The sequence below is a fragment of the Sinocyclocheilus anshuiensis genome, unplaced genomic scaffold (assembly GCF_001515605.1).
Source record: "Sinocyclocheilus anshuiensis isolate Anshui unplaced genomic scaffold, SAMN03320099.WGS_v1.1 scaffold43, whole genome shotgun sequence".
Lineage (NCBI taxonomy): Eukaryota > Metazoa > Chordata > Actinopteri > Cypriniformes > Cyprinidae > Sinocyclocheilus > Sinocyclocheilus anshuiensis.
Genome location: NW_015549580.1, coordinates 1,683,431 through 1,706,360, shown reverse-complemented (window position 1 = coordinate 1,706,360; position 22,930 = coordinate 1,683,431). Strand labels below are relative to the sequence as shown.

The 22,930-nt window shown below is 36.3% G+C and overlaps 1 protein-coding gene and 1 pseudogene across 1 annotated transcript; both read right to left on the bottom strand.

The window, feature by feature from the left end:
• Positions 1-472: 472 nt before the first annotated feature.
• Positions 473-14,022, bottom strand: LOC107657712 (trichohyalin-like; annotated as a pseudogene).
• Positions 14,023-17,742: 3,720 nt separating this feature from the next.
• On the bottom strand, positions 17,743-22,766 carry LOC107657711 (zinc-binding protein A33-like). The gene is made up of 6 exons (XM_016445930.1): positions 22,042-22,766; positions 21,824-21,919; positions 21,491-21,721; positions 20,474-20,496; positions 19,262-19,380; positions 17,743-19,183 (listed from the first exon to the last, which is right to left on the bottom strand). The coding sequence occupies exons 1-6, from the start codon at positions 22,468-22,470 to the stop codon at positions 18,648-18,650; spliced, it is 1,434 nt and encodes a 477-aa protein (XP_016301416.1). The 5' UTR covers positions 22,471-22,766; the 3' UTR covers positions 17,743-18,647.
• Positions 22,767-22,930: the final 164 nt, after the last annotated feature.

Sequence of the window (22,930 nt, the reverse complement as noted above, 5' to 3'; positions counted from 1 at the left end):
CCCTTTTTTCTAGGATAAGTCCTCGATGAGGCCCCCTCTGCTGTGTTCAGAACCGGGTGCTCGACTTGCAGTGTGTATTTACACGGGTCACGACGAGGCGTTCCCCATAGCGACCCCTAGAGGACGCAGTGTCTCGTTCCCTACTCAGGGTCCAGTAACCTGAGACGTTAGTATGGTCTAGTGAGCTGGTGGAAGTTGTAACTACAGTATAAAGTTTTTCCTTATTAGTAATTTTGTCTTATTTTACAGCTAAATATATATATATATATATATAAAACAAAAAATCTTAAAACAAGATAAATTAACTTAAGTATAATTGTTTAAAATAAAAATTATTTTCAGAGATTTTGAAGTAAACACCTAAGAATAAACACCTCAGATTTGGCAGTGCATATGACAGCTTTTATTCCTTTTGAATATAATTGAATAGGTATAAGCAGAACAAAAATAAACCAAAATGTAAGCCTGAGATTTTGTTTTTTTCAGTGTACACAAATTAAATTATGCTTTTGATATACTGTTGTACAAGGAAACAACGATTATCAACAATGTTAAATTAGATTGATCAAACTGAAGAAAACTGCAAAAGAGGATTATATTCTATAAAACATGCAAAGCATTTGGTTTTTCAACACATTCACATACTTGAATGTTTCAGCAGTGATTATATGCAAAGTTCAAGCTGTTTAAATTCAGACATATATTAGCTCTCGTGGGCGAAACAAGACTGTTTTTCCATTGTCTTCAATCTGCAAAAGAAGATTTTACAGTCAACATGGGTTCACTGACTTTTCTCTTCAGTTTAAACTCATTCCTTGGAAAGACTTTAGAGACAGGAGTGTGTTAATCTAAAAGGTGGAATGATAAAGTTGTTTGAAATTGGACCCATCCCTATGTTTCTCTCACATCTAGATACTGTACATTAGTGATTCTCAACCTTTTTGACTCTAAGGCCCCCCTTTGTCCAAGACAATATTCAAAATACCCTGTAATCTAAGCTGATATGCACTGCTGGCTGGTGCTTCTGTTGTAATCAAATTAAATAAACTCATATCATATCATTTTAATGATTTAAAATAAATATCATATCATTTTAATTTGAATGTTTTTAGTATTTTATGTAGGATTATGTTAATATGACTTATGGGGCCCTCCTGGAAGTTTGTAGGGGCCCCTGGTTGAGAACCACTGCTGTAGATAGCTTGTTAATGTATGTAACTTACTAAGCCCATTCTCATGAGTATCTCTTCATTGGCATGCAGGAACTGAGCTTTGGCTGTAGGTGAGTATGACGAGAGACGTCTGTCCCATTCAGTGGGTCCGAAATCTTGCTTGACCTCCATAAAGTCACGCTTAAGTTCAGTAATGCTGGCGTAGTGCTTCAAAATCATCTCATGGGACACATCAAAATCCTAATAAGAGCATATATGAACAGGATTGATTAGACTAGACAAGCCTTCTTAAATTTTCAGCAGAAAAACCAATATAAATTTCACACACCTCCAGCATCAGAATGCTGTGACAAATATAGACGCTCTCTCCTTCACTTCTCCTTATCTAGAAAAAAACAAGACTGTAGATTAATATGCTCTGGATAAGAAGGAACATGAAAAAAAATGACAGAAACGAATGAGTGTTTCACCTTCCTCATAAGCACCGGCTCGATCTCAGACTGCTAAGAGAGAGAAAGATGATTTTACAGGATTGAAACTTTGACATGTTGCTCTTGTGTATGTGCCGTTTGTAGTATGTGTGTGTTTGTAACCTCAGACTCCAGTGTGATGTTCCATATGTCTTTTGTCTTCTCCTGATAGGTTTTTGTAATGGACACAGGTTGTGCAGTCGGAGTGGAAGTCAGTGGTTTGTCAGTTGGGATCTGTGGGCGGGGTTTGGGCGGAGCCACTGGGGAAATAACAGGTGTGGGTCGAAGAATTGGAACTAGAGACAGAGAAAGAAAAGTTCAGGAAGACATGTTAACAGATGGACTGACATTAGAGAGTATTAATTTCTGATGTCTATTGTGAATCATACCATAATCTTTAGGGGAATCGCCCATAAGGATAAACCAGTCATCCTCCACTTCTGTCCGCAGTTGTACTGTTTTTTTCTCTGGTATCACTGTTTTTTTTGTTCTTTCCTCTATTTGTATTTGCTTCCTCCTCTCTTCTTCCCTTCTCCTCTTCTCTTCCTCAGCCCTCCTGTCCACGTTAAGGACATCTGCAACAACTTTATTAAATAGAGTTGAGAATAAGAATTTATAGACAAAGACTGCCAATTTTGCGATAATATAATCTATCCCACTTAGATGTTGTTACTGTTTTCAACATTGATAAAAATAAGAAATGTTTTTTGAGCATCAAAATAGCATATTGGAATGATTTCTAAAGGATCATGTGACACTCAAGACTGGAGTAATGATGCTGAAAATTCAAATGACATTTTTAAATTATATTAAAATAGTAAAAAAAAAGTAATTGTAGTATTCCACATTATTACTGTTTTTACTGTACATTTGACCTTAGTGGGCATTAAAACAATCTTACTGACCCCAAACTTTTGAACAGTAGTGCATATTTAAAAATATATAAAACGTGTATGTACTTATTTCTTTTGGTGAAACATCAAAAAGAATGAACCAGTCGTCATCTTTTTCAATTTGAGGCTGTATTTCTGTTTTCACAGTAATAGCTGGTTGCACTCTTCTGGCTTCCAGCTCTTGTTTTCGCTTCTCCTGTTCTCTTAGTCTCTTCTCCTCCTCCTCTCTCACTCTCATCTGCTGCAGTCTCATTCTTCTGTCTTCCTGTTCTTTCATCCTGCGCTCTTCAGTAGTCAATGAAACTATAGATAAAACATATAAGGGTTTTACTAATTAGAATATGTCTCTCACCTGAAGCAATACCAGGATAGAATAGAGAATAAAACATGCAGTTCTAAACATTCTAATGACCTGAAGGGACGCTCCTCATCTCAGGAGGTGCTGTGTACAAAAGATCAAACCAGTCATCATCAACCTCCTGAACCCCGACAGGAATAATCTCAAAATCTCTGCTTCTGACATCTGAAAGAAGCACAGGAAACAGTGGGGTTTGCTGTTTTCCATCACGAGAAGCTTGTGAAATTATTTGTGCCATAAATTCATAAAAAAATGTAAAACTTGCTTTTATGAGAAGCATGCACTAATTAATCTTGATAGTAGTATTGGGTAAACATTTTTTTTTATTATAATAATGTTTTATGTAATGAAATCATCAAATAATGTCAATGTTTAATGTTGCAAATGTATTGATAAGTCTTTTTTTAAGTCAGTTTTCTTCTAGCCATTTTACAATTTTTTTTATTATTATTATTTTTTTGTTATTGTATTATTGTTGCTATATGTATGTGATAGAGTCCGTTATGTGTGTTACTTGTACCTGATAGGAAACTCTTCTGCTCATACGGCACTTTGTCAAAAAGCTGAAACCAGTCGTCATCGATGTCTCTGGGCACGACTGGAAACTGGGGTTTGTATGATGCTCGTCCTCTTCCTCTCTGGTACTATTATTTGTTCTTTAGCGCTCACGGTCATCACCTCAATCACTTGCTCCTCTTTTCTCACTCTGCTCTGAATCACCTCGTCCCTGGTCTCCTCATAAAGCTCAACAGTTGGACCTTGCAGTTGTGGGGATGAAAGCACTGAAACAAACACAATGTATGATGAATATTTTGATTTGTGTGTTTGTTACATATGTGCATTTGTGGTTGTGTGTGAGTGTATGTACCAGATTCTTTAGGAGAAACATCAAAAATGATGAACCAGTCATCCTCCACGTCTCTTTGAGGCTCTGCTGCTTTCTGCTCCAGAATAACAGGTTCTGGCCTTGTATAAACCACTGTCACCTGCTCCTGTTGTTTTATCTGCTCCTCCTCTTTTCTCCTTCTCTCCACAGCTCTCTTTTCTTCAGCCTCCAAAGGAGCCACAGACACAACACGAATCTCTGGAGTGACAGGAATTACACATTATCAATAAAAAAATCACCACATCAATGATCCTGAGTTGTGTCAGTCATTAGAGCAAAAATCCATTAACTTTCTACTTTGTCACATATCATTTAACTTACACTCACAACATCTGCTCATTCCCATCATGTTACCTAAAGATTATTTTTCTTAACATGAACTTCCCCTACAACAGTGTTTTGGATCTCAAATGTCACAGTTACTTTTTATGTTTGTTACAGAAAAGTGCAGCTTGGACATTCTGCTTAATAACGTCGTTTACAAAAATATATAATCATACAAATATCATACAGTGACATGGGGGTAAATAACTGATGACACGACTTCTAATAATGAATCCATCACACAGATGTGCAGGAAGTTCTGGCAGAATTTGAGTGTGATTATGCATGCAGCAAGAAGTACTTCACCTGAAGGGAAACTCTTCTGCTCATACGGCACTTTGTCATAAAGCTGAAACCAGTCGTCATCGATGTCTCTGGGCACGACTGGAAACTGGGGGGTTTGTATGATGCTCGTCCTCTTCTCCGATACTATTATTTGTTCTTTAGTGCTCACGGTCATCACCTCAATCACTTGCTCCTCTTTTCTCACTCTGCTCTGAATCACCTCCTCCCTGGTCTCCTCATACAGCTCAACATTTGGACCTCGCAGCTGTGAATACACTAAGGGCTCTGCAACAAACACATACCATTAGGCATGTTAAGATATGTGTGTTTATGCGTGTATGTTCTTGATTGTTCTTGAAGTGTTTGTACCTGATTCTTTAGGAGAAACATCAGAAATGATGAACCAGTCATCCTCCACTTCTCTTTGAGTTTGTGTTGTCCTCAGCTCAAGAATAACTGGCTGTGCTCTCCTATATTCTAATGTCACCTGCTCCTGTTTCATTTTCTGCACCACCTCTGTTCTCACTCTGCTCTGAATCACCTCCTCTCTGATCTCCTCATACAGGTTTGCAGTTGGACTTCGTAGATTTGAAAGAGTCAAGGGCACTGAAACAAACAAAATGCATGATGTATGGTTTGATTTGTGTGATTGTGTATGATGTGAATAACTGTGACTGTGTTGCATGGAATCGAATTATAAACACATTTTTCCCCATTCAATTGCTGAATTTGAATTGAATTTGGATGCAAAATTTGAATGAAAGCGAAACTGTAATTGAATGAAATTCAAAGAAATTAATATAACGGCTATAATTATTTAATAATATACTTACATTTTCAGGTTTTTCCAGAAACAAAGAGTTCCAGAGTTTTAATTAATTTTAATTCAAACATTCATAAAATTTCATTTTGATGGATTCTGGATTCTGAAGGATAATCAGAATTCACTTAAAACTGGAGTAATGGCTGCTGAAAATTCAGCTTTGACATCACAGGAATAATTTACATTTCAAAATATATTAAAATAGAAATCAGTTATTTTAAATTGTAATAAACTTTTAAAATATTACTATTTTTACTGTATACTTAAATAAATGCAGCTTGTTGAGCATAAGAGACTTATTTTAAAAAACAAATATATATAGCACAACATATTTTAATGTAAATATTTGTATAAGGTTATCTATAAACAACATGGTGGACATTTAGTGATACTGAATGTCAAAAACAACATCTTTAGATTGCTATGTTCATTGTTTTGACATTATATTTGACTCATTGAGAAATAAGTCTTCGTATCAGGGAAAATAGGCATAATTATATATAGTATGTTAGTCTAATAAATATGGCTGTTTCTTTCAGTTCAGTCAATTTCTCTTTCTGCCACTTAAATTCAGCTTCCTGTGAAGCATGGCCAGTTCAGTTACAATAGTGTTTGTACCTGATCCTTTAGGAGAAACATCAAAAATGATGAACCAGTCATCCTCCACATCTCTTTGAGGTTGTGTTGACTTCTGCTCCAGAATAACTGTCTGTGGTCTCCCATAATCCACCTGCTCCTGTTGTTTTATTTGCTCTATTCTCACTCTTGCCTGGATCACCTCCTCTCGGGTCTCCTCGTACATCTCAACAGAGGGCACTGAAACAAACACAATCCATCATATACTGATTTGTGTGTTTTACACGAGTGCATGATTATGGTTGTGTGTGTGCATGTGTACCTGATCTTTTAGGAGAACCATCCAAAGCGACAAACCAGTCATCCTCTTTGTCTGTTTGAGGCTCTGCTGCTCTCTGCTCAAGAACAGCTGGCTGTGGTCTCCTATAATCCTCTGTCACCTGCTCACGTTGTTCTTTCTGGACCTCCTCTGTTTTCACTCTGCTCTGAATTACCTCCTCCCTAGTCTGTGTTTTTGTCTCTGGTGGCACCAGCTCTTGCTGTATTTTTCTCTCTACCTCTCTCTTCTCTTCTTCAGCCTGATCTTCTTCAGGAACGAATCTGCTCACATCTGGTAACAGAAACCCATTTTAGTGGTTGACATTTGTTGAGAAGCATTTTAAAATCCTATTTATGTATGTTTCTGGTGTTAAAATAAAGGGCAGTCAGGAAAAACACACTTGCTTAGCTACTCACAGGTAAACAGGTGCAACTTAATACTGTAAGTAATACTGTAGACAGTCACTCTCCAAATAAATATGAGAACATGAAATATTAATTTCAACTATTTTTAAAATTAATTATTTGTTTATTTTTGTAAATTAGTTTTTTATTAGCATTTTCATTATTAAAATAATCAGTTATTTTCTTATAGCTTTCACTAAGAAAAAACTATAACAATGTAACGGTTTTGAAAATGATTTCAACGATTCCTCTGTTATTATCATTCTAGTTGTGGTGTGAACTTCACTATTCTCAGAGTATAACGATTATTAAAACTTTATTGTTACAGTTATCTTTCTTTGTGCGAACCAGCCTTAAGAGTAGCCTACTATGTAGGCCTATGTGGTTCCAAATTCAGCAATTGCCACTACTAATGGATAACTGAGTCAGGTTTTAAAGTGACAGCGCTGCTTTTAAAGTGAAATCTGACGAAGTCTGTCATTGACGTAAATCACAGAACAAAAGAAAAAGAGAACTGGACTGCTCTAGTCGCTGATTAACTTTAGTAGATTGAATAAAGATTAATCTATATAGTTTATGCATAAACAATTTATATTTTATGTGAAGACTGTTATAAGGTCACTTAAAATAAAAGTTGTTATATTTTTCAGAGCCTATTAAATGTTAAAAATAATGGCTTTTAATTATACCCTTAAGAGTAGCCTACTATGTAGGCCTATGTGGTTCCAAATTCAGCAATTGCCACTACTAATGGATAACTGAGTCAGGTTTTAAAGTGACAGCGCTGCTTTTAAAGTGAAATCTGACGAAGTCTGTCATTGACGTAAATCACAGAACAAAAGAAAAAGAGAACTGGACTGCTCTAGTCGCTGATTAACTTTTGTAGATTGAATAAAGATTAATCTATATAGTTTATGCATAAACAATTTATATTTTATGTGAAGACTTTTATAAGGTCACTTAAAATAAAAGTTGTTATATATTTCAGAGCCTATTAAATGTTAAAAATAATGGCTTTTAATTATACTGTAATGTTGAATGGCTATAATTAATGGCTAAATTTGAGGTGAAAATGCATTTAATAGAGACATCAGTAGCAATCAAGCATAGCGTTAGTTCTGGCAGGTCACGTTAGTCAAGCTCGCATCAGCTGACCTTCAGCTGATCCCCATCTACCTATGGGAATACGACACTTATCTAAGCATTCATATATAAGGTCCCTCAGTATTATCAGCAGTTTTCGCATTGCTCAATAGCTAATTACCCTCCTCCATCCCCAACTCCTCCTCTGTCAGTCGGGATTCAGCCTTCTGATTCTCCTTTGAATCAGACTAATTCTAAAATGTGTACATAAAATTATTGAACTTTAACAATATCTGCAATACATTTATGTTGGTTCTGTTCTGTTTACCCTGGGGGGGGGGTTATCGCTGCTCTCCCTGCTCTCATCCATGCTAGGCTGCATGGAGGCGCAGGGAGTTCTTGCCCAGAACAGAACCATACCGCCAATCCAAACTGTATGCTAATTGTCAATCATCTTTGACGATAGTGGTCCTGACAGAAGTATTGGTATATCAAAAATATGGCCTTTTTTTAATAATAGGCTACTTAGTAAAGAGATGCCATTAAACACATAGGCTAAGTAAAATATGCCATTATTATGTTGTTTTTACTTTAATTTGGAGGTTCAATGTGAAATTTTGACAATATATTAATATACAATTAATCGATTAATAACAGAAAAATGTGTGATTAATTAAATTTTTTAATCGATTGACAGACAGCACTGATGTTAACCTTTTATTGATGTTGGTGTTGGTAATATTAGTTCATTTTACTGCTGAATATGCATTTAAATTTAATTTCTAATTTTATAGGCCCCCCAGAAAGAAATCTGGATGACCCCCCCACCCCCTTGGCCCCCTTCAAATTTTCAATTTGATAATCTAGCCCTCAAATTAAACTAATTGAATAGCCCTGTTTTAGTTGGACGATGGTAAATATGATATATGATATCTGACAGCTAGATGGTGCAATGGACCAATCAGAATGCAGTATTTCAGAGAGCTGGTTAATTAAACGTAAAAGTATACCTGGAAGGGGGTACGATATTTCCATGGTTTGTGGAAGCACATCAAATAGAATGTACCAATCGTCATATTTGTTCATTGGTTTGGGGTTATATACTATCTGTTGCAAATCTTCTTGAACTCCTCCTGATAAAATGTGATATATGACATTCTCAGATTTCACCTGAGGCATTTCGATTAACTTTGAAATTTAAAGCATTTCAAGCATTTGATGAAAAGCTGTGAACACAATTTCTGGTGACAGATGCACAGCTGTTCACATGACATACCTGTGGGGGTAGCTGAAGGCATCAATGACATGTGATCAAGTAAAATGTACCAATCATCTGTCTCTGCTCGTTGAAGCTCCTCCTTCTCAACTTGCTGCAACCTTTGTTCCAAACTTTCCACATCCTGTAATCCAAACCTCAGCTCTTCCACCTCAACTAGCTTTCGCTCGATAGCGTCCACCTCTTCTAGTCTCTGTTCCATGATTTTCATTCTCTCGAAAGTGTCCTCAGATCCCAGTGTCTTCTTTTCTGTGATCATTACACGTCGTTCTAACATCTCCACCCTCTCTATCTTTTTGTCTATATCTTCTTGTGATTCCACCAAAGAGTTGACCTCCTGTGTCCACTGTTTAGTGATTACTAACCTTTGTATTCTTTCTCTATTGACTTCTAGTACTTCTTCTTTGAGTGTCTCCTTTAGAGGTTTCATGATTTCCGGTTTTAATTCAAAATCAGGAAGTTCTTTCTCAATAATGTCAGACCCCTCCTGGATGACCTGAACTTTATATGTTTGTGTTATCACATGCTCATTTGTGAGCCTCTCCTCTGGCCCCTTCACAACTTCCACATCTCCTCTCTGTTCTTCAGTCTGAAGGGGCTGCTGGATGCCTGATAGTAAAACTGCAACAAAATAAAGCAAAATTACCATCAATCACAGCTTTTTCCTTCAGGCGATGTCAAGTTTAAATGGAAACTAAAATATTTATTGGTTACACTTTACTTGAAGGGGTGTGCATAAGACTGACATGACACCTACATAATCATGACATGACACATGTCATGAATATGAAGGTTTTTATGCATGTTTATGACAACTGTCATTAAGTGTCATTCACTCAGTTATGTAATTTTTAATACAAAGATGACATTGTTTGAGATGTCTTTGTTATGGGCTGTGGTTAGGGGTAAGGGTAGGAGTAGGGTTAGGTGAGTGTTAGGTCAAATAATATCATATTTGCATTAAAAATGACATAACTGAGCGAATGACACTTAATGACAGTTGTCATAAACATGCATAAAACCTCCTTCATATTCATTACATGTGTCATGTCATGATTATGAAGGTGTCATGTCAGTCTTATGCACACCCCTTCAAGTAAAGTGTTACCTATTTATTTATGCACATCAGTCCAGTGGGACTTGGACATTTCTTCATGAATGTTTTGGAAAATGTCAGCCCAGCTTGCCCTTTTATCCTTATGTCAACAAATTTGGATTATTACCAGTGTTGGCTTGACTTTTTGGTATGTGGTGAAAGTGAGAAAGCCTAAGTTAGGTTCAAGCTCCAGAAAAAAAAAATTAGAATTGACAGTTATCACATATGTTCTATCTATCTATCTATCTATCTATCTATCTATCTATCTATCTATCTATTCCATCCATCCATCCATCCATCCATCCATCCATCCATCTATCTATCTATCAGAGTCTGTGCATGTTTAGTTGGCCATGGATGTGTGGCACCAACGGCACCGAATGAAGCCCTTCTATAATGTCCACAGTGGTCTTTTGGGAGTGTTAAAAAGACTTACATGGGCTGCCATCAAGGAGGACACACCAATCATCCGCATGATGCTTCCACTCCTGCAGCTTCTCACTTTCTAGCATCACATCATCTGTACAGGATGTTTTCAGTTCATCAGAAAATATTTTTCAATATTTTCAAAAAGAAAGAGAAGGGAAAAGACTAGACCAAAACAATGTATAATGCAAATGACTATGTATATGTTTAAAACACATAAATTATTAATTAAAATAAATTAAATTAATATGTGTTTGGCATGAGATCAAATGTATTTGTTGTTCATTTAGATTATTATTTTAATTATTTTAATATGCCTTACCTGATGTAGAAATGCGCCATTTATCTGGACCATAGACCAGGAACCAGTCATCCAACTCTGTTCGAATTGGTTGTTTTAAAACATCCAGAATTTCTTCATTTCCTGAAAAGAGATATATCATATTTACCTTTGTCCAACTAAAACAACTACTTGCATGTTTGCAAGCAAACATTTAATTAGTCAATCACACGTATCCACAAAAAATACATCAATAAAAAGCTAATTATCTAAAAACAAATCTAAAAAACTAAATAAAAAGAAATAAACCTACTAAATTAAATATCTAACCAAACTAAAGCATGAATCAATCGATCAATCAATCAATAGTTGCCTTTTCTCTTGACGATAAAGCGTGTGAATCGTGGAGGGGCCCGAGTGATGTTGCCGCTGGCTTCCAGACACTCAGACTGAGTGCGTCCATGGTAACGGAACCTTGAACCCAAGGTCAGGAGCCGTTTTGTTTTTTTGTCTTGAAGTCTGTTTCTGAGAAACACATACAGAGGTATGGTCTTATGACTTGAAACTTCCCATAGATGTTCAATGAGCATGTTTTTACTATAGAATACTGTATTTGCATATATTTGACTGGCGCGCCCCCTTGTGTTTCTAATGTTCATATGGATACAAAACACTGCTGCACCTTGTTAAGCCTTGGTTGTGTAATACACATACATACATGGACTTACCTGAAGAAACTATGATGTTCCACACAGCATTTCCACAGTTGTTTGCAGGCTCGGTAGTTGGCCAAACTGAAGCTGAAGGCACCCTCAAACTCATCCTGCTAAATCAGGTCACATGGAAAAATGTAACCCACATAAACACAACATAACTCCTGAGTTTGTCACTACACCATGCATAATCCAACATTAACATATGGAGAAAATAAAGAAATGGGTTATGGAGAATGGTTATGGAAAATGAGTGTGCAACCTCAGAAGGGCGCATCTTCAGAAGAAAGGTGCTGCGTTTGTGGGAGATTTTAAGAACTCTGGGCCAGAGGAATATATTTGTTTTAATCTCATCCTCATATACCATCAGTCCTTCAGAGCAAACGCCGAGCATCACATCTGCATCATTGACATCCTATGAACATATCAAACATTATACTAAAGATGTGCACTGTTCATGTCATGTTAAAGGAATAGTTCATCCAAAAATGAAAATTCTGTCATCATTTATTTAACTTTATGTTGTTTCAAGCCCACTTTCTTTCATCTTTGGAACAAAAAGAAGACAGAAAGTTGTACATGTTTGGAAAAAGAAGGTGAGTAAATGTCCAATGTTGTTTTGGACCCTACTGACTTTAATTGTATGAACAAAAATAGTCTTCAAATTATCGTCTTTTGTGTTCCAGAGACGAAAGAAGTCATACAGGCTTGAAAAGACATAGAGGTAAATAAATTATGACAGAATTTTCATTTTTGTGATGAAATACTATGAAGACATTCCAAATATATTCCAAATTTGAGTTTACTAAATAAAGTTACTTTGGCAGGATGCAGGTCTACTCCATACATGGGGAGCCCCATGGCGTTCTCAAGGAAAAGCTTATCTGCTTGAGCAGGATTCATGAATCTGTGCAATAAAAGAAATTATACAAATGTCTGTTGTTTTGTATGTGTTAGAGGACATATGTGTGAGTTTGATTGTTGGCACAGGATACCTGTATGTGGAATGCAGCTCCATTATTCTCTCCTCCAACTCTTCACTCTGATTGGGTGCAAGAACAATTTCACTGACATAGTTGTTCTTGTGGAGATTTGGGTCATAATCGCCAATTGTTGACTGAACTGTGTATGAACCCAGCAGAGCCAGGATATCTGGTGGACAGGGCAGTCGGCCAATCAGAATATCTTTCCTCAGCTGAAGACACAGGAGATATCTGAGAGAATTACACAGAATAGTGAGTGTTCAGTCAACACAGAAAGAAAAACATGCACAAACATATCAACGTAACTACTCTGTATATACACAATTTATATTCAAACAGTCTCAAGGAGTTTGGTGTATTTGTATGTTTAATAATAACAATAATAAAATAATATTGATACTTTGAATCTAAATTTACATATAGAGCCTTTCAGGATTTCAAGGTTGCTTCACAAACACTTAAAAAAAATGCTAATCCAAGCAAAAACAAATAATACAGAAACAGAACAAGGACAAATCTGAAGTGGGAAATGCAACAGAGTGAGGAAACATTAGAAAATAATGTAAATAAGTCAGATTTCAGTTCAGTTTTGAATATCTGGATAGTTTGTGTGTCCTATTATACCTTGTGATGTCTTCAGCTAGAATGGAGGGATCAGGTGGGTAAAACTTGATGTTGACAAAGAATTCAGTTACTGGACCTGAAACCAACATACAGGGAACAGATGCAGAGATGAAAATGCAAGAATCTTTACCATCCACTAAAACAAACAAACAAACAAACATACTTTTTATCTGTTTTCGGATCTCTTTGGCACAGTCCAGCCATACCTGAAATAAACACAGAATAATAATACTTAAAAAAAACAAAAAAAAGTAGTTTTAATTGATCAAATATTTAATAGAATAGAATCTCTATATGTAAGCTTGATAAAAAAATAAAAATAAAAAAATACCCGGGTACTAGGAGAATCCCACATGACCAGACCATAATAATCCCTCTCCAACAGGTCAAGGTGTTCACAAACTTTATTAAAGAGATCCTGTCCCAGAGCATTTCTCTGTGGAAGAAAAAAAAGAGAATTTTATTGTTAATATCTGTATTTTTAATGTCTTTTAATCTTTTACAGTAAAAATATCTAAACATTCTTAAAACAAAATAAATGTACTTATCTGAGTAAGATAAGACTGGTTTCCAGTCAATATACCTTATTATTCATTTATTTATTTACTTATAGTTTTGTTTTTGGTTTTAAGCATTAATCTCATTAATTGATAGATTTCTACTTAGAAAATATTTGCTAGTTGAGTAAGAAAAATAAACTTTAGTCATTATTAAGACATTATTTTAGGATATTATAAGATATATTATTATAATATCATTATACAGAGAGAAGGTCTTTGTACCTCCAGCTCCCACGCAAAGTAGGTGTCCTCCAGGAAATTCACTCGGCACTGCAACATGTCTCTCAAACCTTTCTCTTCTCTTCTATTTATTCCTCTGGTGGTGGAATTCAGTCAGTCTCATGCTTTCCCCCACTTTATATATCAGGGAACGAGCTGCAAAAGTTCAATTCTCTTCAGAACTGCAGTTTAGTTCACATTCATGTTACTGCGGTTCTATACTGTAGCAGCACATGTCTGTGTGCGGCATCATAAGAGGCCCTGCCCTCCTGCACTGTCCCGTTTTGTGATAGTATGAGTGTTTTAAAAAGATATGACCCCTTCCCCCCAGCTCACATACAAATACACATGCCTGTTTACAGCAATGAGTGAGGGGGGCAGTCATCACATGATACACATGAATTTATTTGTCCATCATGACTGGAGAAAGCGCAGGCAAAGAGGAATCACTTCAGTAAAAATGGATCATTTACAGTTTTTAATATGATGTTACCCGCTCTCTTCTGACTGAGATAAACTGATAAGAATGGGTGGGGAACCGAAAATCTTCATGCAACTCTTCCCTCACGCAACATCTTATGACAAAATATGGGCACTGTGATACTGTTAACATGATATGCACTGCAGGCTTGAAATTACCTTTTAAATAATACGTGGTTTATATAGATAATGTTGTAGTTTGAGAAATAATATTTGCAATAACAATATGTTAACAATTTATTTCAACTTTTTTTTAGAATTCAAATATCCTGACGAATTTGGAATATTCTGTCACTCACATTGTTAAAGCTGCAGTCCGTAACGTTTTTGTGTTCAACATTTAAAATATTTATACAATAAGCGAGTACACCATGAATCCATTTTCCAAACTTGTCCTGAATCACTACGGTACACCTATAATAAGTGTTTATATTCGGACTATTTAGACTGGTTCGGGTAGGTACCGCTGCGGAGTAGCCCAGTACCTGCGTGATTCGCCATAGACATAAACAGAGAGAAGTAGCTCCGGCTACAATGTTCTTCCGCAATATGCACGCAGTTCTGTTGATTAACCGCTAGAGCGCCAAAAGTTACGGACTGCAGCTTTAGATAACAATCAGCAATCATAAAATCTGCAGTGTTGGGAAGGTTACTTTGGAAATGTAATAAGTTACAGATTTGAACTCATGGTGTCTGTTGGCTTGTTGACTGGTTTCCATAGCAGCTCAGCACAACATGGAGTTCCTGCGCTGGAGTGGTGAGGATGTGGCGCTCTGGATCGAGTCTATCGGATTCCCCCAGTACAAGGTGAATGATTACCAGTCATTTTAAGACTAAACCGGCATACAGTGATCCTATTTCAAGACATCGTTTAAATACAGTTATTAAAGGAGGAGAAATTATTCACAATGCAGAAGTAACAAGCAGACGTTTCAGACGCTTGTGTCATTTAGTTCATGTTTTTGAGGATCAGAGCGTCACACAACCTGTCCGTGTTTCATCATCAGATCTGACTAGATGCCACAGATGACAGATGAATACTGTAGAGTTTGACTGGACACACGACCTTTGACCTCTACAGCTATAGGAAGCATTTCTCCTCCCTGTTAGAAGATGATCTGCTCATTTTGCAGGGTTCTGTGATGAACTGCTGTTCAGTTGTGCTTTGTTAGCATCATGTAAGAAAAGTGCCTGCTTTCCTTCATCAGCAATATCTGCTGCCTTCATGCCAGACACCACCCAGAATAAGACTCCGTCTGAGTGAAATCACATCGATGCGGTCTGTGATCTCAGATCACTGATCTTTAGATTTCATTACAATCATCATACTAGCATCAGCTGAAATATAGCACAGATTCTCCTGGAAAGCCATGTTGAGCAGCAGTGTTGGGAAGGTTACTGTGGAAATGTAACAGGTTACAGATAAAATCTAAAATGTAACAAGGAGTGTAACTATTTCAGTTACTTTATTAAAGTAATGTAACTGATTACATCTGATTACTTTACTAAATTTAAATTATTACATTTTTTCTAAACTGTTAATCATTTTTTAAACATTTAAAGCAGGCAGAGTTAACCTTACAGTAGTACTCAACACTGACTACTGTCAGACTTTCAAAATCATATATATTATATTGAATTATAATAATTCAATTTTAAAGCACAGCCACCATACTTTAAAACCTCTTTTTACTTTGAGATCATTCTGAGGTTAAATACAGATTTAAAATCATAAGATTTAAAGTTTAATAGCTATTATACTGTTTTTAAAATCAAATCTTTGTATAGCTATGACAGGAAACACTGGCATCTAACAATGCCTATAGGAAAAAAACAGTCAATCTTAAAAAATAAAGCATATACATAAACCCAAATAGAAGATAGAACAGTTATCGAATAAGCATTGTGTCCTATTCTGTGTCCTAAACTCCTGAAACATTGGTGTCTCATATTTTAGAGCAGTCAATGCAATTTGGGAAAGAAATAAATCAAATCTGTATGTGTGTGAAAATATTCAGATGTAACCCCCTTTGTAGTCTTTAACATTTTCATAAGTAACTGTAATTTAATTACACATTTTTTCTTAGTAACTGTAACAGATTACAGTTACATTTATTTTGTAATTAAATTATGTAATTCCGTTACATGTAACTAGTTACTCCCCAACACTGAAAACCTGCATCATAAAAATGAATTTGTACTTTACATTTTTCTTTCAAGTTTCAAATAACTACTTATTATTTCCTTTGTATAATACATATTAAACAACTCTGTAGGGAAAAATAATGGTAGATAAAACTTAATGGAAGATAAAAATAATGGAAGATTTGAATGATTGATTTACCTGTAAATGTGAGGTGTTTATTGGCCTTCTTCTCATGTAGAAGCTCTCACAAACTATCTGTGACAAGGGTGGGGGATCAACACAAATTCCCATGACGTTAGTACAGAGATGAATTGTGAAGATGAAACCAGACCCAGTATCTTAAACAAAACTGAAAACACTATTTTGAACCACCACATCTCCTCCAATAACACAGCTAACAACCTTTTTATTTTTTAGTAGCTAACTTCAAAGTGAAGAGCTACAACCTCCACAGACACAGATATATTCCTACCACATGTTTACTGATATGAGGGACACTTGAGTCTAAATATGGGACTGTGCAAGCGTTTCCATCAATTTATCCATTCTCTAAACCTCTACTCCTATGTAAGGTCACGGGGAGGCTGGGGCCTTTCTTCCATTTAACATTATATATACACGTGCAATTTGATATTACTATTAAATGTGTGTATCTTGGGCAAATGAATACCAGAGCAGTCTTCTGTCTGTTATCTCTCTCAGTGCAGAGGAAAGTATAGATAAAAGTATAGAGAAACTCAAGATAGATAACACTATAACTGTCATACTTTTACACATGTACAGTCTAAAAGACATTTAAGACCAGTGGCTGGTTGCATAAATTTAGACTGGTCTTACAAGTCAATACTATTTTTTCTTTAAGACGGCACATCAGTTACTTAAAAATGTAAACAGGATTCATTTGAATCAGAAAAGTAAAACTGATTATCCCTTGGCTAACTGCTAGTTGGTCGGACTAGTTCTTTAGACAGAGTTTTAACATAGCAGCTGTTTTTGCAACTGTCCAGCTGTCAGATTATTGCAAAATGCATTAGGGTCTAATGATAAACTCTGTTAATTAAAGCCAACATGCAAAATAACCTTTTAGTTTTGAAAATCCCACATGAGTCTGTTTTGTGGTTGAAAAGGTTGTGTTTACCGCAATACTGGCATACTTTTAACACTTCCAACAATTTATTCAAAACACGCACTTTCACAATAAGTTGGACATCAGTCTTAGCTAATCTTAATGAGACTGGTGAAATCAGAGATTTTTCTATTATTAACCAATGTAGTGTTCCTTTTTTGACTGGAAGACATTAAACTGAAATGCTGCTGGAGACAGGAAAAAAAAAACACATTCAGTCTGATAAGTGAGATCATCTTTATTGTTATTATTTAATTAAATGTTGGTTCTTTAACTATCACCCCCGCTAATATCAAAAGCTGTACTGTATAATTGTAATTAAACATACCTGGCACAATTAAATGGCAAATCAAAATGGAAACCAATTGTCTTTAAACAAAAAAAAGATAATGGCTGAAACTGAGTTGTTCTGGTTCAACTCTTATGTTGACCCCTATCATTCAACAATAGTATGGTTAAGTATAAGATTTTAAGTGGATTGATATAAAAGACATTCTCTACTGAACAATTAATAGTGTTTTAGCAGCAATAAAGCCATTTACATTGTGGAGGACAAGGAAAAAAATACCTTCACCCTGACATAGCAAATCACACAAACATAATATGAAAAAAAAAAAAAAAAAACATGAATCGTGACATATGTTTTAGTATAATATATCAAAATATGCTGTTCACCTCCTTTGAGTTTCCATTTCTTTTCCATTCTCATTTAAAGGAATTTTCCATGTCCAGTACAAGTTATTCACAAACAACAGCATTTGTAGCATGACGTTAATCACCAGAAAAAAATATTTCAATTTGTCCCTTGTTTTCTTAAAAAAAAAAAGAAGCAAAAATTAAGGATCACGGTTATGGTGCTGCAGTTGAAATGAAAGCACTTACATTCATTCTTCTTTTAAAACTTTTTTGATCTGTAACACAGTTTAAAATTACACTTGTTTAAGGGTTTATGGCATTACAGTGTCATGGTTGACGTCCTGTTTGAAATGCTGTTGACTGGGATTAACTTCTACTGAATCCGAAATGTTCCTTGAATTCTGTTCAAACTAAGTAGCAACTTTAGTGAAGGTTTTAGACTCTTCAGTCTCACCAGGCTTAGATGTTAAAGAAACAAAGCATATTTACTTATTGTTTGTGTATGGTCACTTTAGCAGGCAAGATAGTGATGGGTGTACTCTGGAGCCCTGGGCCAAAGATGGGGAACAGCTTTCCAGTGAACTTATCATTATATGTACATAGGTGCTTGTTGTTGCCTGTATCCCAGAAGGACGCCTCTCCCTTCTCCATATTGACCTTTACCCTGATGGTTTCAGGCCTTCTCTCTAGATTCAGCTCAGTGCGTGGAGTGGTCAGTGCACTGTAGACTCCTTTACTCAGACCGATGGTCCACACTCCGGCTGTTGTTGTTACTGTGAACTTCCTCTTCCGAACCACTGACTCCTTGCATACACCCAAGATCCATTTGGGGTGGTCAGCCACACGGACCTCCCAACGGTGGCGTCCTGAGGAGAAACCCTCTGAGCCAAGGACAAAAACACAGGGATCAAACCTCTCAGGGTTGTCTGGGAAGGTCTGTCTTTCCAAACTCTGTTGCACACTGGAAAAATCAGGAGATATGGAGAGCCAGGGCGAGACCGTGTTGGGATCCAGGATTACAGGCACTGCAGACAAAACAATGTTACAGTGACTCACAAAGTTAATCTTACACACATTTTAGACGAGATGAAAAGTGCACTCACAACATGTGACATGAGACAGCATCTTTTCCCAGACTTTGTAACCCAAAGCGCCTACATGCAAGGCCATGTTGATGAGAACTCCTTGAATCTTCTTTGGCTCCTCACCAGTCCACTGGGTTCTGTGACAGACATCAAGAGATCATCTTTACCTTACGTTCAACCTCTTACACACAGCTAAATTACAGTCACAACAAAACAGAAGTATTGACAGATCTAGTCTCCCCTATTGCTACATACATCCGAAACAATTTATTGAAAAAGAAAAATATGCAGGATGGGGACTTGGTTCGATGTATCAGCTGTTTGGATTTTCAGACGTGGGTGTTGCATTCAAAAGTACAAATGGATGAATATGAGCTTTTGGAGAAGTTCTGCATTCATAGAGAAGTCTGTCATTTTCACCGTAAGGTCCAGTTATGCCATTTTAATAAAACATTATGAGGTAAAAAAAAAAAAAAAACACATGCACGGATAAACTGTTCACATTAAAGGTGCGGTCACATTTACTGTTGTTTGCCGAATTTTTCATGGGTGAAATCCAGTTTCAATAGGAATCTACGCTACTGGAATTTCTGCATGAGGGCAAAGGATTTCCCCACTCAGATTTTGCAACGGTTTCAAGTTGGTCATGAAAATTTGCCATGTTGACCAACAGAAAGTTGCTTGCTTTGAAAGTGACTTCTTTGTGAATAAATGTACATGGATACTTCTTTGGGTTTATCTAGGCATTGTGTTTTGTGTTATTATTAAACCTATTTCTCAAAATGGCACGCTTGTGTGCTTTCCCTGAGCAAATGTCATGAATCTGCAGTCGAGCACAACAGACCAACAGCCAAGGTCAGGATTTTGATAAATTATAAATTACATTTTGGTTTGTTTTTCACTAAACCCTATTGTACTGTAAATTTCAAGAGTACTTAAGTAATCAGGGATAATTCTGTGATCAAGTTTGAAGCTGGTCGCTATTCACTACCATGATATGGACAAGCATGAGCAGGACATTTTCATTAATCACTTTCAGTAATTTTCATTTTTGGGTGAACTATCCCTTTAGGATCTATAATATGAATTTAGAATCTAGATGGGGTGAATTTTTATTTCATGTGGACTTTAATATATATTTTAAATATGACTTATCTATAGTGGTATTAAGCAAGCAATTCATAGCAAAGCAGACCTAAGAAACACTTGATAAAATAAATAGGCACATACCGTCTTTTTAGCCTCTGGAAATTCTGTGGAAGAAGAAAAGTTGATTCATAAGAGCTGAATGTGGGACATGTCTGATTTCGTTATCAGTTATGTTAAAGCGTGAGAAAACCTGCCAGTATAAATGTAAAGGGTCAATGACGAGATTTCATGTCAAGTCCTCTTCTACACTTGCCATTTTTAAATCTAGATTGAACATATATTTTTCTGCATTGGCCATTAAAAATGCAATTCATACATACAATGACTGGAATATTCTGATATTTTTTGTTTGTTTGTTTGGTAAGGCGTGGGGCGTAAACAATGACATGACATTAATTTTGAAAGGATTTGGACAAGACAGAATGACCTGACATTTTTAGAGTCAGTGAATTTAAACTTATCTTAAAAATGGTTTCTTAAAATACACTTCTAAGAGCTTGGTACATGTGTTTAAACCTAGATTTTTTTCTCTTTTTTTATTATAGACACTTTTTTTGTCATGTAAAGGGTCAATGACGAGATTTCATGTCAAGTCCTCTGCTACACTTGCCATTTTTAAATCTAGATTGAACATATATTTTTCTGCATTGGCCATTAAAAATGCAATTCATACATACAATGACTGGAATATTCTGATATTTTTTGTTTGTTTGTTTGGTAAGGCGTGGGGCATAAACAATGACATGACATTAATTTTGAAAGGATTTGGACAAGACAGAATGACCTGACATTTTTAGAGTCAGTGAATTTAAACTTATCTTAAAAATGGTTTCTTAAAATACGCTTCTAAGAGCTTGGTACATGTGTTTAAACCTAGATTTTTTTCTCTTTTTTTATTTTTTTATTATAGACACTTTTTTTGTCATTGACCCACCAGCGATTAGTCTAGAGGTTTCTGCCTGTAATCTACATATTGAAAATAACACTTAAGTCAGATCTGTTAAAAAGTATGGATGCATAAGTGTATCCTGTTTACAACTGGTAAACAGAGTATGTTTAATTATTAACATACAAAAGTTATAAAAAAAAAAATTGTACCTGAAGAAATGTCAAATCCTCCGCTCCCATTTCCCTCTTTACCGACTGAATCAATTCAGCAAGAGCTATGATATCGTGGCTGATGATATCAATCTTCTCATTCACCATTTGCTTCTTCTCATTTTCTTCTCTATACAAAGCATTTATTCTAGATGTCTCCTCATCACGTAGGACCTGATGGAGTCTTTCAAACTCCTGTTTGATTTGATTCTCTGCATCCTTAGTCTGGCTCTGTAACAATACGGAGAAGTAGAACAAGCATTAGTTCAAAATTATTAAGATTTCACTGCATTGATGTGTTTGGCTTTCAAAACGTTTTTGGAGACTGCTAACCTCAATAAAGGAGATTGTGTCTTTATATCTTTTTTTCATCCTTTTGAAGGAGTCCTGCTTACTTTCCAGTATTTTGATTTTCATGTTAAGCTCATCCTATAAAGCATTGCACGTTAGAAGTATTTCCATAAAAAGGTCAGTGTTCATTTCAGTAGCTGTAACACGAAGTGGGTTGTTTTTTATACCACAATGTGGAAAAAGCAATGAGCTCTGCTCACCTTGCAGAAAGGCACTCCTTGCTCTATAGGCACCAGCTCGTGTCCTGGATGAAGAGTCACGCAGTCGACGCACACGGGTTCCTCGTCTTTAATGCAGAAGAGCTGGAAGGGCCGCTGGTGCAAGCCACAAATGACCTCATCTACACCAGTACCTTGTCCTCTCCAGTTCCTCTCCTTTTTATAGGTTACGCAGGTGTTTTTTAATGCGCGGTTAGGAATCGGTGTCTCTCCGTCGCAGCATTTTCTGCACAGCGGGCACTGCGGTTTCGACTGGTTTTTCCAGCTGCCCTCCAGGCATTCCTGGCAGAAACTGTGGCTACACGAGAGCAACACAGGTTCCCTAAAAATGTCTTTGCACACAGGACACGTCAAGTCTGACTCTAGAAGAGATGGCCTGTCTGTGATTTCCTTGTCACTGTGGTCTGCCATGTCGTTAGCTTGTACTTTCACTAAATAATATTTTCTCGGTAGGGTTTAAAATACGTTTAAAAATCCCAGAGCTGTTTAAAACATCGGTCCTCCTGCGTTTAAAAAGTTCATTAATCTACCTGTTTTCGTCTTATTCCTGGCAACTTCCGCGTATGTGAAAGTGGGCGGGAGAGATACCAGAAAATAAAATAAAAGTGCAAATAGTCAAACAAGTTTGTCTGCCTTTTCGTTCAGCCCTGACAAAAACGGTGCAAAACGTTTTTTAAACGGAAACGGCGGTGCGTTGAACACTCTGTTCTGATGACGCAAGAGTTGCAACTATGGCAGCTGAGAAGGCCATTATTTGTGTTCTTTTTGAAGAATTTTCGGAGCCTGATGAAATCAGTATAAATACGTGTTTAATACTGCAAAATACGCTCGATGGTACAGTCACTGCCCTTGCCGTCCAGAATAAAAGAGA